The 15702-nt window shown below is 38.8% G+C and overlaps 1 protein-coding gene across 2 annotated transcripts; it reads right to left on the bottom strand.

The window, feature by feature from the left end:
* si:dkeyp-84f3.5 (uncharacterized protein LOC334144 homolog) lies at window positions 1–14977 on the bottom strand. Of its 2 annotated transcripts, XM_064300237.1 has the most exons (3): window positions 14767–14977; window positions 2224–5045; window positions 1–947 (listed from the first exon to the last, which is right to left on the bottom strand). In XM_064300237.1, the coding sequence occupies exons 2-3, from the start codon at window positions 4021–4023 to the stop codon at window positions 909–911; spliced, it is 1839 nt and encodes a 612-aa protein (XP_064156307.1). In that variant the 5' UTR covers window positions 4024–5045; window positions 14767–14977; the 3' UTR covers window positions 1–908. The 2 variants fall into 2 exon arrangements, with proteins under 2 accessions (XP_064156307.1, XP_064156300.1); XM_064300230.1 differs by having other exon boundaries at window positions 1–5045; window positions 14767–14976.
* Between the last annotated feature and the right edge of the window lie 725 nt (window positions 14978–15702).

Raw genomic sequence — 15702 nt, forward strand, 5'->3', positions numbered from 1 at the left:
TAAAACACACATTTCCATTTATTATTATGGCACAATACATTTACCCAGGAAGGGTCCATTTATTCATTTGGCGTTGGAAAAATACACAAGGCAACAGCTTGCCAATTATCCCCATGTCACAAACCAGTTTCATTTCCAAGACTTCATAAAATGGTCCTTGTATTTTCAAATTCAATGATTAAGATAGTCAAGTCCTCTCTTAGAAAAAGAAAAACATGACATGATGTAAATGGTCGCAGATCCACATTTTACAGATCTCAAGAATGCCTTACAGTCCTCAAATAAAATGTTTAAAATACAAATACCTAATCACATCACCCAGGACAGTATTTTGCTTGATTCTCTGTGCAGAATAATGAGCAGCAAAGTTTACTTCAAAACATCTCCAACCTTCTGATTTGAAACACAGAATGAAAGGGAAGAGTGTATTCAAATGGTAAATGGTAAATGGACTGCATTTATATAGCGCTTTTATCCAAAGCGCTTTACAATTGATGCCTCTCATTCGCCAGAGCAGTTAGGGGTTAGGTATCTTGCTCAAGGACACTTCGACATGCCCAGGGCGGGGTTTAAACCGGCAACCCTCCGACTGCCAGACAAGCGCTCTTACCTCCTGAGCTATGTCGCCCCCAAAAAGCACCATAGAGCAAGCATTACTGCTGCTCAAATTAAAGAAGCAATATTCTATGAAGTAAAGACACAACGGTAAAATGTTCAAAGGACAAATGTAAAAGCCCATTTAAAAGCTGTCTATTGTCCTTGGGTCTTAGGTTGGAGCTGCATTCCAGAGGCTTCAGACAGTATTACTGAAGGCTCAGTCTCTTACAGAGCAGATTAATTTTGTTGGGGTTATTCATCTAATTATAAAGGTTAGCTGTCATTAGGGCAAGTCACCGAGGTAGCCAGGATCAGAGCCCCGTAGAGCCTTGTAGGTGATCGATAGCAAACTGAAAAACAAATACCAGAAGTGTTGTAAATTATGAATATACCTGCAATTACCACAAGTGTATTACATGTCATCTGCATTTAAATGAAAGTGTGTGGTTATTAAAAACAAAACCGACATGTCCTAGGAATAAACCTGGGGAATGCTACTGGTAATGATCTCTATTGCATTTGTCATTTTTGAAAGCAACATATGGCCTGTTGAACAGAAATGACAATCCAATGAAGAACTACACTAGTGTCCTTTTCATACATTATATGCAAACATTACATAAATTACAATCCCAAAGGCATCACCTCATTAAGAGACTATTAAATATTCACCCTGTAACAGACAGAACATAAGCATCACCATTTATTACTCTCACAGCCAGTTTCAACGCTGTTTGACTCTAAATACAGACAGAGAACAGCATTCAACAGCAAGACGTTCAGTTGCTAGAAAGAGACCACATACTGAAGAAAGGCATAATACTTTTGCTTTAAGGAAAAACTAATAAGGAAAACTGGGAATCTGCCAGAAAAAGTTTGGGTCATGATGTAATGTTTCTTTGCCAAAATCTTGAGACTCCCCCTAACACAATGTATATGCCCAATATTTATTCACATAAGCAAAAACATTGATCTAAACAGTAAGCTGTCCTAAAATTCACTAGAACATATGAAATCTCAATATGCCACATAATTTATTTTCATTCATCATGACATTCAGTTTATGAATATGAAGGAATTTTTTTAGATAGCTCAACTCTTGTGGACACTATTGATACCACTAATTTATTCATCCTTCAGACATATATGGAAAAGTGTGGAAAATGTAATGAGACGTTATCATCCAATACTTTCTGTACCATGTGCACTTTGGTGCTGTAAAAATGTCGCCAGACAAGAGAAGGTCTCAGTGCATTCTGTGCATTCATACAGCACTTCTGCTGAGGCAGTTCCACTACCCTCTTCCTCATCTGTGTCTTCATCATCTTCTAAATCCTCATCATCATGCTCCAAAGCTATGGCAGCATCCTGACTGTATGTGGTAGTAGAAGATACCTGCACATCATTGTCATCTTCCCCTGGGGACTGATTTTGGTGAGTGTCAAGATGTCGCAAAAGAGCAGAGGACTGGCGAAAGCGCCGTGGACAGTGGGGACACTTGTGTACCTCACCAGCAAGTTCCCTTCTATGGTAACGTTGGTGGCGCTGGTATACACAAAGTAATCCAAAACCCTTACCACAGTCATTACACTGGAAGGTCACACGAGGTTTTGGGGAAGAACTCACCTCTTTGGGATCTATGGGTTGTTGGCTAGCACAACTGTGGCCGTCCAATTCATATTTGCTCAAATATTCCTTTCCACATTTTGCACAAGGATAGAGACTGTCCATTCTCTTATCAGGTGACCCTTTCTCCAACTCAAATGTGATTTGTGCCCCTTGAGAATTATGATCTTCAACCTTTGCACCTTCCGCAGTCTCAGGCTTTGTTGGCAGAACTTCTGAATGATGATACATTGCTATGTGTCGCCTCACATCACAACGCTGTGGGAAGTGTCTCCCACAGAAAACACAAGTGTGTAGAGTCCCCTTGTGGTACCGCATATGCCTTGAGAGACTGCTGGAATGCACAAATACTCGATGGCAGAGTTTGCATGGATATACCCGTGCATTGTGGTTAGACTGGCTTCCTCGTGGAGGCCTGCCCCGTGTCTTTGTCTGCTTCCCTGCAACCCCAGGGTGGATATGCTGCCTTGTTGCCGCTCCACTTTGGATCTGCTGCCTTGCTGCCGGCACACTACGAAATTGCTGCTTAGGCACAGGTTCTGGTTCAACATTTACTCGATCGTCCTGTGTCTGATGAGTGAGGTGGTGTTTCTTTAAGTCAGATAATTGCTGGAATCGATTCCCACACAAACCACAGCGGTATGGTCTGAAACTCACGTTGGCACTAGGAACAGGAGAATCAGGGGAAGTCTTTTTCTTGAAGACAGGTGTATCTTGTTTGGATTGAATATGGTTATCAAGTAATACTTCATTTTTTGAGGGAGATTTCTGGGTGGGTGGACTAGTGTAAGCAGGGACACTTGAGACAATCTTTCCATTGGCATGACTGAGTAGGTGGCTCTGCAAGTCAGAAAGCCAGAAAAAACGCAGGTCACACATCTTACAAGGGTACGACTTCTCCAAGCTGCTCTCTTGTCCTTCTCCAAGCTTCCTCAAAGTCTTGCATCCTGCTGTGCCATGGCGTTCATCCTGGTGAGTACGCAAACTCTCCTGTTTGAGGAAGCGCTTTCCACACTGCTTGCAGCTATAAAATCTTTCATGGGAATGATACTGAAGGTGTTGACGTAAATCCTCTCGTTCACCAAAGACCCTGCAGCACAAGGTACATTTATATCCCCGCTCCAATGTGCGATAGCGCTGATGTCGCAGTAAGCCAAGTCGTGTATTGAATACCTGGTTGCACATTTCACATCGGAAGCGTGCAGGGTGAGGCGGCACAAGGGTGTTAGAACTGTTTTCACTCTCAGCTGCCTTAGTGGGCGAGAGAATCACAGGTGTAGGTTTGGAGTCTAGAGCTGAGGCATGAGAGGGGGCCTGAATTACAGGAGTCGGCTGAGACTCCTGAATGAGGGCTTGGGTGGATGCGAGAATCACAGGTGTTGACTGGGACTCCAGGGGGAGGGGGTGAAGGGGGGTCTGAACCACAGAAGTAGGCTGGGACTCCAGACGTGTGGCTTGAGTTGATGCTAGGATCATGGGACTAGCCTGGGATGCAAGATGAGTGGCTGGATTCCATGGTAGAACTTGTGAGGATGACTTTCCATTCGAAGTGTAGTTATATTCCGCTGACCTGTCAACCACGGTAAGCATTCCATTTTCATGGAGTGCAAATTCAAGAGGTGCCCCAAAGCCATTAGATTGACAATCATATGGGAAGGGTTCCACTGGGCCATGCTCCGGCATGTGAGTCAAAAGGTCAGGGTAGTGGTCAAACCCCTCTCCACATTCAGTACAGATGAAGGCACCTGCCCCCCCTGCCTGCTCACCACAGTTGATGTAGTCCATCGGGGGGTATTCCATATTAAGAGTAATTGTGTCACTGGGAGTGGAGATGGCACTACCAAATTAGCTTATTTCCTCAAAAGTTTTAAATAATTTTTTTGACATAATTATAGAGATATTGTGGGTATGTGAAGCATGTCTTTAAAACTTCATAGAACATAGCTTAATAGAACCACATGCAGTGCACATTAGGCTTGCAAAAAATTCATCAAGAGATGGTACTCCATAAAGAACAGTGGAATTAACTGTTACAACTTGAACTTGTAACACTTGAATTCAAGTCAATGACTGACTAAGCATAACCAGGAAGACAAATTCAGTAAAACATTTATCACATGCAGGACAAATATACATTAGAGTTAATTTGCAATTTGATCACTTTGTGATAGTTCCAAGAGTTCCAGCAATTCACTTCTCTGGATTTAAAGATACCATTATGGAATTTGTTCCAAATAGTCATAACTGTTGTCCCATCACTGTTGATGTATCAGTGCAAAATAGTTTAAAAAACCTTCTACATTAAATGTTGTAACTTTATTGGTCCGCGCAAGTCTTCGTATTTGCAGATATTTTAAATGTAGTAATGCGAGCAAATTAACCTTTTCGGTTTGAAGTGACACCGAGGTTGATTCCAAGATCTTTTCCTCAGCTAAAACTTGTTGTGACCGACTTATTGTTATTTTTCAAGTTCTTCTAAGATTGATGATCGATCTAGTTGATGATCTTGTATGAATACTCCATACCAAGCGGTGTCTTCACTGACTCAAAGATATCATGGTACCGAAGAACATAAGCATACAAAAATCTAAACAATGAATGGCCATACTTTGCTTCAGGCTATCCATTCAGTGGTTTTTTGGACATAAACTTGAACAAAAAACAAAAGGGGAAAAATAAAGCAAGCTGATCACGCAGGACCGACTCCTTTTCAGATGTAGAGAATAGCTGCAGAATTTCAATGCTGCATGAGGACATGGCCATAAACTCTGTGTGTCTTCTATCTGGTCTTCTTTCCCCACTTCAGATTGTTAGGTCATCATCTGAAGAAATTAGCATGGAAAAGGAGGAAGAAAGACATGAGAGAAAGGTCAGTGTTTCCTGTAACAAATTACAGCTGGGCCTCAGTGTAGAGAGGAAAATGGCACTGGTCTCCAGAGAAAGTCATTTTTCAAAACAGCCCATCACTTACCTGGCTAAATAACTACCTCAGTTGACCATAGTTGAGAACATCCAACTACAGCCCAATCAGTTAAAACAACAAAGGCATCAGCATAAAATTTCACACTTAGCCCCTTAAAACATTTCTCAGCTCCTTTGTGATCAGCTGCATATGTATCCAGGAACAGCTAGCAAAATGATAGGCCCTAAGCTAAAATGTGCTCCTAAGTTAAAAAATGTATGAGTGCAGTAATGCATCCCAATTAGTGAATGTGCTCCCAAATTATTTGTCCAGTAGGAACACATCAGAAAATGCTCTTTTTATACTGTAAAATAATTATGATGGTATTTCACAAGAAACACGACAACTGTTATATTGTATCCAAATAGCTAAATGGCAAACTAAGTTACTGGAAAATCAAGGCTATTCATTACATTACAGGCATTCGGCTTATCCAGAGCAACGTACAACAAAATGTATTCAAGTCAAAATGCATTCCAAAACATCATGCAGGCTACCAGACCAGTAGCGCACTGCCTAATTTCAGGCATAAAACTTCACCCAATCCTGTAAATATCCATAAGCATCACATGCAAACAAAAAAAACTTTCACAAATCAACCAACTTCCAAAATAATGGATACGTTTGCATTACGTAAGGCCACAATGTCAAGAAACAAAATTATTCAAACACGGATTCACGGACTGAGAAATCTGCACAGGAGAGGAGGAACCACTGACATTTTTTTTGCAGGCTGGCTGAACTCCCACAGTGACGGAGACAAAAGATATTGCTTATCAATGCTACTTATTAATGCTTAACTGTGCAATAAACAAATAAACCTGTAGCGGCAAACGTGGTGTTATAATAAAAATAACTCATCAATCCATTCAACAGGGTAATTCATATCCTGTAGTGCAAGTGGTTTAACCCCTTAAACACCTGCCATGGATTTTCCCTTCAATGGAGGCAAATCATTTAGTCAGGTCACAGAGTAATTAAGTAATACAACTTTTATTTGGCTAAATAGGAAAAACTGTTCAAGCACACATTTCAGAGTTCGAGAACAGTCTCAAACTGATGTTCACAAGTTCTGCCTCTTATATCTTTCTGTAAGCTATCTTTCTATGAGGTAATTTGAATGGCATGACACTTTCTTACTCCCCCTCCCATACCAACTTTCGTTTTCCTGAAACTTTTGCTCATCCCAGAACCTGCAAAGTCTAGTTCCTGGTGCTCAAGGCAGGTGAGGTTTCTTAATCTCCTTCGCATACATCTTGTTCGTACGTTTATCTTTATTTGACATCATACACAATACATGCAGTATTCAATAGAAATACATTGGCTATTGATTAGATGGACATTTGCAGAATGGTCATACATATACCACCTGATTATTGCTATAGCAATGTACTTAACTAGATTTACTCACTACAATATCGTCACGTTTATATCTGTGACTTCTTGACCCCACCTAATAAAACTATTATCTCAGAATTAACGTCAGACATGTTCAAGCTTGAATAACCTTTACCAAATGACCAATCCTTGAACACATGATCACAACAGGGTGAGAGCCCACAAGGAGGACATTTACAAAAACTATTTGCAAAATGGGGGCCTACCATTTACTAGATAGGTGTAACTAAATTGCCCACTGAGTATATACAGTACTGTACAAAAGTCTTAGGCACCCTAGATTTTAAAATATAATATATAGTATATATTTGGTCTTAGATGTTTATTTTTTGTTTTCTGCATTAGTGTGTCAGTAGAAAAGAGCAAATTTGAGAATTCCAAACATGAATTTTCCAAAAAATTAAATTTTACAGATACATTTTTGTATTTTGTTAAATAAAGTAATATTTTAAGCAATAGACTACTTATCAGATAAAAACTTGATCAATGGTCTCTGGGATTACCTGGAGAGCCAGAAGCAAGCGAAACAGCCAAAATCTGCAGATGAATTGTGGCAAGTTCTCCAAAGTGCTTGGAACAACCTACCAGCCGATTTTCTTATAAAACTGCCGGACAGTGTACCTAAGAGAATTGATGTAGTTTCAAAGGCGAAGGGTGGTCACACCAAACATTGATTTTATTTTGTTTTTAACTATTTACTGCTCTTTATATTATTTTTTTGATATTTATAACCTTTCATTTCATTATTTTTAAAAGCATCTTAGCTGTACAGCATTTTGTTTTACAGGTGCCTAAGACTTTTGCACAGTACTGTATAGCCATTTCATAAAAACAATGATTATGCCATGCTGCTGTAATTGTGGCAGCCTGGGAAAACCGTTCACATGGTTAAACAGGGCTCAAGAGTGCAACTGTTTTGCAGGCAGATGCAACCTGAATTTAAACGGTGCAACTGGGAATTTAAATTGGGAGCACTGGTGCGACCGCAAACAACTGTCCTGGGGCGACTGTCAGTTTTTCCTTTTCTTTTTTTTTTTTAAACAATGCTTGCAAGCTATTGCAAATGGACAAACTACCACATTTGTTTCCCCTGTAACCAACCAGCTGCCAACCGAACAAGCATTCCCTAAACCTAAATAATGCTAGTCAGCTGAACCAGTTTTCCCTCAAGGCTAGGCTGAACAATCACATCTCTTTTTTTATTTAAAAAATTAATAAATAAAAAATACATATTTAAAAAAAAAATCAACATTAACAATGCAAAAAAGAAGATATGCCACCCTCTTGACCAGCGGAAAAGTTCATTGAGAGCAAAGAGAAACTAGTATAGACCCTTCGTAAAGAGTGGCTAAAAAATTGACCTGGTTAAGGTACAAGGCAAGTAAAATGGACTGTGTGCACTGCAAACAATGTGGATTGTGGGTAAAACCCCATTTGTTTCTCAGACCAAAATATTTTTAAATTGATTGTGTTCTGCAAAGCATGGTTTGTGAATTCATCACTGTTGATGTTTTATTCAGCTCTATTACACTTCAATTCCAGTCGCGAACATTGATTTTAATAGCCTCGTTTCATAATTCAGCTACCAAAGAGATTTCAGACTGGTTGGTTTTTGCTGAGGGTGATTTGTCTTTTTTTAAAAATTTCATTCATCTTTTATTTCTACAGGAACGGGCCTGCAAATAGTGCAGGTTCCAATCTTTTTAGATACTGTGCAATAATAACAACAGTTTCCCATAAAATTCCTGAACGTAATTATGATTGCAGCCTCTGTTTATAAAGGTCAGTCAATAATAATTCCTAAGAACAAACATTCCAGTGAACCTAAAAACTAAAAAATGTTTAAATTCACAATATTTTTCAATTAGACTGAAACTGTAATTTTTGTAGACTACACCTACTTTTATTTCTGTTGACAACAACTAGTCTTCATAGACTAAAATTAACAATATTTCAATTAAACATCTTCAGACTATGTTAATGTCCAGGATATGTGTATTCCATCCCGTGTAAACATTAGCTAGCTAACACAAGCTAGCTATTATGTTTTAATATCAAAAACTGAAGCTGTTAGTGTTACAAAAGAGAAAATGTGACTTAAGTAAATTAACTTAGGTAGCTAGCAAAGGCTGCATTCACACCAGATCAGGCAATGCGGCACCTTGCCGCAGGGTTGTGCGGCGATGTGGGTGTGTCACTACATGGCCCATTTGCGTGACATCATGTTGTGAACTTTAACACCCACTCCTGTCCGCCAACTCAAAAAAAAATGGACACAAACGCACAAAATAAACCAAGCGAGGACACAACTGGGAGAGTATCATCGTTTGTTCCATGAACTCCATAGTGCTAGGTACAATGAACTAACATGCAAGAACTGCTAAATAGCGAATCTTTTATACCGCTTAGGCTAACTCTGACGTTCAGAATTGATATTTAGCTAGTAGTTATTGTTTCGGTACTCGTCCCATTGCCCGGTACTGTCAAATCACGATGACGATTATAAAATTAATTTTTTAAAGCCAAATCAGCCAATTACGATTTCTGTAGCTTTTTTTATTTTTAAGCAACAGGTAACAAAGAAAGCATCCTGAACATGTTGCACAAGCTAATTATTCATCAGACTATTACGACAATATTGTCAAGCCTCTTCACTTTGAAGGCCAACTATATTTGAACTGGAATGCACTAGGGATTGGGGAAAAATCGATTCAGTTACGAATCGCGATTCTTGTGTGTGACAATTTTTAAATCGCCACGCTGCCTCCCAAATCGATATTTTGTCTGTACTTTAAGGTATTTTTTATTTTAATTAATATTTTATTTGAGGCGGAAAAAACGTTGCCACTTATAATCCTACAGATGGCACAATGCAATCTATTTAAACAAATACGTTCATGATTTCCTTCCGGCTAGAAGCGCAGCTTCACGCGTAGTAGCTAGGTAGGAATACAAAAGCTACATTCAGAAACAGCAAACATGTCGGACAACACTCGCGAGATTAATGCTGCATCTCAACAATTTAAATCGCAAATCTGGAAGAACTTTGGCTTTCATAATTTACGAGGTAAAAATGAGTTAGACATGAGCAATTCTATGCCACGGAAAAATAAAGTATTGTGGTAATACGACAAACATACAGGCCCATATCACTCGACACCATCCTGAGTTATCAGACAAGGCGGCAGAGGAAGCCAAACCAGTTGCAAGCAGCAAACAATGAACGCTGGATACATGTTTTAGTAAGCTCCCCAGCAGTATGGAAAAGGCTAAACGCATCACAGAATCAATTTCTCATTTTATATGCAAAGACCTTCTTCCTTATAGTGTGGTCGAAAATACAGGCTTTCGTAACATGCTTTACACTTTAGAGCCGAGGTACACAATACCATCAAGACGTTTCTCTTCTGACACAGCCCTGCCCAAGATCTACAATGAGGTCAAGACAGAAGTTAGGGAATTGTTGAGTAACGCTGAGCGAGTTTCTCTGACGTGCGATGCGTGGACGTCCCGAACCACTGAGTCATATGTCACAGTAACAGCCCATCACATAACTGACGAATTGTGTATGTCCTCTCACGTCCTCGAAACTAGGGCTTTGCACGACAGTCACACCGGGGCAAACAAGGCAGAACTACTTAATAACGTAGCTGAGGAATGGGGCATTACCGAGAATGACCCAGCATTAGTCACAGACAATGCGTGTAATATGACTGACACCGTAGAGTTGACCGGCTTTCTCCATGTCAAGTGGAGTATAACTATATCTCATAAAAAACACGTTTTCAACGTACAAAAATGCCAAGTTACTCACACATACAAGACCAGTCCAGGCCTGCCATTAAAAGTATTGATATCAAAATGACGCCAAGTTACGGTACTACAAACAATACAGGCTGACTTGCCTCACCAAAATTAAATAAGATGTATTCCAAAGCAATGCTACCCAATATTTCCTCAATTCTTTCAAGCCTTGATTGAGAAAAGAATCAACAAGCCCGTAGAATTAGAGCTCCCTAGGTCGCAATTTGTGTACCCTGCTGTCCTGCACCGTTGTCCGTTATTTCGTGGAGATGCACTTTTAGTGTTTGTAAGGTTTATAAGGCATTTTGATAGGCTTATCTGCAGGTGGGAATCCTCTTCGCTGTTTTGCTAAGCTAGAACTGGAAAACTTGATACTGGAGAACAGGAGCAGACGTGTATGTCCCAGCAGGCTTTGCACATGAGAAAATAACAACAGTGTGAGATTAATTAGGATGAAATGATGAAATTGCGTAGTTGAAACAATATGTTTTTAGAAAAATGGGCATGTAGGTGAAGTTTGACATGATCACAGACTATAGTGCGAAGTAAATTAAGTGACCATGAGTGAGCTTAGTTTCCTTATCGAACGGTATATACAACAGTCAGTATAAAGCATTAGCCGTTGAAGTGGAGGGTTAAGTAACATGTGAAATCTATTGCACTGATGTGCTTTTCTCATGTTCAGTACTAGTAGTTATAATTATGAGTGAGTCATGATTTTAAATGTAATGTTTTAATGGGGAGTTGCAGAACGTACATACGTAGTAACTGTTTTCATGAGGCTAGATAGAGAACAGGGCGAGGTAACATGAATGTAGAAACGTGGCGTTTGCTGATAAGAAGGTTTTGTACAGTGGCCAAGTGAAGAAATATAGTTAGTAGAAATGGCACAGTGGTGAACTGGTGTAACGTTTTAATAAAAGGAATGCATTTGCTGTCATGAAATGCATATGGGTAGCCGTGAGTGAGTTTTGGTAAAGAAAATATAAAAGCGTAAGAAAACGTCAGTGTAAAAGAGGAAATTATCTGCCTGAGGTTAACCAGTCTGTGACTTTGTTAGTGCAGCACCATGACATAGCTATGTAATGTGTGAAATATAATTAGCAAACCTGTCCGTGGTTTTAAAGAAGAACACGGGCCAGTAAGCACAGAAGAGCTCCCATGGCCATATGGCTTTGCAATATTGTAGCCGGTTAATAACTGAACGTGCAGATGGTACGTAATAATGCAGCGTATACGTTTGGTGAATGGCGGGTAGATATGGTGCAAAAGCAATAATTGAGAAGTAGTAGACAATTATTAGTGTGGGTAAAAGCAGGTTAAAGAAATGTGTCCCTAGCTGGGCTTGAACCCAAGACCCCATGTTCCCAAGACTGTAATCTTACCCACTACGCCACAGGCAGATTAGCTGTTTGAACTGGAAATGTTTCAGAGTAAAAAAGTATGGGTATTTTGCGTGTGTATGCGAGTTTTTGATTGGGTCGTGTAGGTGAAGATTTGGCTGATGTCGGTAAAATGTCCAATGGGGAGACATGTTGTTAGTGGGATAGGCGGCAGAAAAAATAAGAATGAGAAGAAGAAGAAGAAGAAAGAGAGAAAGAAGAAGAAGGAGAAAACGCAAAATCCCCTTAGTTTGGGGCTTTATTGTGTGGACATGTGAAGTTGTTTATGAAATCTGTCTGTTGAAATGGGGTCAGAATGTACAGAATTTAATGTTTTTAAGGGCTGAGTGTCTGTGGCTGTTGTGGTTATTTCTGTGGGGAACCCTGAAAAGTGCCAAACTCTCGGTGCTGTATAGGTATGGGGCATGCCCCTGCCATCACAATAACAGTCAAGTGGAGTATAACTCTATAACATATATATATATATATATATATGTTATAGAGTTAAAATATGTGTGTAATGTAATCGTTATTGAGAACAAAGTGTATAGTCGCGTTAAGGTGAGCTAATAAGACAGCTTAATAAAGTGTGAAGTGTGAGCAATCAAAATCTATCTCTGGTGTCTAATTACTCTCAAGCCTCATTACCACAATCAGTAAAAGTACCCTTACACTGAAGTGCTGAATATATATATTGCATTATAATAATAATAATAGATTGTATCAGCCATTATCAGCCTTATCAGTATAAAACAGGTACACTGAACCTGTAACCTATCTTGAAATGCCCAATACACGCTGTGGTGAAGCATCTGGCAGAGAAGAAAAACCTGTCTAAAACGTCAAAACCCGAAAATGAAGCAGTTATGTAAAATACTATCAGAACCGATAGGATTAATGAAAAAAATTATGAAAGTAAGAGCCAGGTTGAAAACCAGAATGACACAAAGAAAGTGCGCTATCTAGCTATGCTAGATTTTTTAAATATGGTGTCAATTAACAGCTAACACTAGTAATTACAAGGAGTCTGTGGAAAAATCTTGAATATGAAAACTTTTGCTCCTGTTTTTATAAAATATTTATATACGTTAAAAAACCCCACAGGATTTTAACGATTTAACTGCTAAAAACACATTTTCTTCATAATTTGCTGCATCATTTTTTTCATCATTTGCTGTCAGAATCTGTGCCCATTAAAGCCTCTATAGTCCCCCCTGAGAAATAAGTTGTAACACAGCCTTTCATTCAAAATGGGGAGTGTGCCATAAAAATGTTTCCGCTTTTCACCTGAGCTAGCCTATATTAGTCTTTTTGTTCTACCACTTTAGTGGAGGTCCAGCAGAGAAATTACTTTGTGTACAGTCTGATCAATAACTGTAATAGACATGATAACAATACATAGTATAAATAATGTTGTATAAAAAGTATAGTACAGTATTAATGTATATTTATACTGTACTATACTTTTTATACAACATTATACTATGTATTGTTATCATGTCTATTACAGTTATTGATGAGTTAATTCCATATTCTCGACCTCCGGTTAATCATCCTCAGACTGTAGTCGAAAGATAGTCTGTTCTCATATTATTTGTGGATGGTTGTGTATTTCTAATTAATACACAACAATCCACAAATAATATGAGAACAGGCTATCTTTCGTTAACTTGTAGCCACATTTGCCAAATTGGTGTCAACTTTCTTTGAGTTGTTTTACAGATAAATGCAGCATTTCCCCTATTTCGTTAAGTCACTTAAATTTAAATTCTGTGGGCCCACTAATGATATTAAAGTTTTAGGTAAATGAAATGTAGCCTACCTAAAACTGAATCTAAAGCATAAGACTTTATTACTTACAGATCAATTTAACAATGTAAAATATTTAAAGTTCTGTAAGTTCTATACAAACACAATGTCTTAGAATTTGCTTGCTACACTGTTTAACTGAAAGAATGACACAACGTTTTTGTAATAATTTGCTCGTAAATTACAAGAATCCAGTCTGCTTGCTAGCTATTGTTAAAGTGAATCAACGCCTCGTGATAGCTATACCTATTGCAAGTAAGCCGGTAGCCTACTGACAAAAAGCGGCCATTTTGAAAGATACTGTATCTTTAAAAAAAAATCTAGCTAGCTAACATGCAAAAGTAGCAAGCCACATTAAGTAACTATATTAAGAGTCTTGTCGTTTTGGTGATATACAGTTAGACAATTTAGTATAATTGGATTTTTGAAATGTATTCTAGATAGCCACCTAGCTAACGTTGGCAATACTAAACACATATCGCCAACTAACGCCATCCAGACACAGACCGCAGCCATTTAGCGAGTTACACTAAACGTATTAGCTAGCTATGAATATGAACACTTAATGCAACTCCTGCAGCCAACACCGTTCGTAACTTCAAAATACTGGTACACGAGTAGGCTACTGGAATAACAACGCTATTGAGCAAACTACGCATGCAATATGCAGCAACGTTATATCATGGGAGGCATTGATTCAATACTGTAGCTATCTATTTATGACATGAACAGACAATAAAGGAATCATACAGACGATAGTCTGACTAACATGCTAGTGTTACATACACAGCCAGCTAGACTACATCTGTAGTATGTCTTTTATAATTTTTTTCTTATTCATTTTTACACACTAATTATCAGAGTACTATTCTGCAACAGCGCAACGCTATGGCTACTAGTTAGCTAGCTAACCTGATACTTCCCCTCGTCACTAAGTGAAACAGTTCAACTTCAGCCAGCTAGTCTAGCTAACTAACTAATCTTCGTATCAAATGCGCCCAAGGGCTAAAAGTAAGCGCATTCGTCAAGCTAGCTACCAAAAAATAACTAATTTTTTATAGACTATCTAGTTTAGCTACTATGAGGAAGAAGGCCTCTTGATAGCTAGACTGCACACACATACATTTCGCTAGCTAGCGCTTATGTAAATATTTTGTAACATTGTCTTTAACTTGTAGCCACACTTACCGACTAAATGTGATGCGTCCCGTTTGAGTCACGAAATATCACTTTTCCACTTTCTCAGAGCAAGTGTCTCCTGCAACAATAATGTGGTTGTATCGCTAGCTAACTGCCATTGTGTAAGAAACACGTTTATTGTACCTTTGGGTTGACTAGCTAGCGTAACAAGAAGCTACCCGGGGGAGGGTTAGAGGGCGGGGACATTTTTTTGTGGGGGGGCATAGAAAGACGGATAAATCGTTGAGATTGTGACACTGGCGCAACGGTGATACAGTAACTAGCTAGCTAGTTCAGATGGAAGCACCAGGAAGACATTGTGACATAATATCGCCTGAATCGTTTTATTACGTTGAAAACGTATTTTTTTTCAAGATCCTTGACATTTGAGAGAAGATTCGTCTTGTATTAAAGCGTTTGTTGTAACTTAGCTAGAGTAAAGAAAGTCACACTGCAACATTTAAGAAGTAATATGGCCTACATTTCAGGTAAAAAATTTAAAACAAATGTTCTATCTTATCAAGTCAGTAGTATTTGTAATAAAAAGAGACTATTGTAGACGTGTGCATAATATATATTGTAAAGCCTATACATTGTGCCAGTTCCCAAAAGACCCCGTTCCACAGCTCTGAAAACTTTACACCAGTGACTCTTACCATAGCCACCACATTCACATTCAATATAGAGCTGGTGACAGAAATCGGGGTCATTCTGCCTATCTGACTAATTATTGTAGACAATGCCTTTCTGTTTTTAGTCTGTGATGAAGGAGGTGTACTTATGGCAGAAACATTCATATTGCAGTGTTTTAAATAGTTTTAATCAGTCAGATTAGGTCTTAAACGAATTCTTTCATTATCTGTAATGTCCTGTTACAAATGAGTCCTTTTGAAAGAGGTTAGCCTACACTTTACAGTACCTAACTCATGGACTTACAGCTGAAAT

The sequence above is a fragment of the Anguilla rostrata genome, chromosome 1, assembly GCF_018555375.3.
Source record: "Anguilla rostrata isolate EN2019 chromosome 1, ASM1855537v3, whole genome shotgun sequence".
Classification (NCBI taxonomy): domain Eukaryota; kingdom Metazoa; phylum Chordata; class Actinopteri; order Anguilliformes; family Anguillidae; genus Anguilla; species Anguilla rostrata.

Coding starts and splice junctions, on each gene's coding strand:
- si:dkeyp-84f3.5 (XM_064300230.1), bottom strand. CDS start 4,023: ATGGAATACCCCCCGATGGACTACATCAACTGTGGTGAGCAGGCAGGG.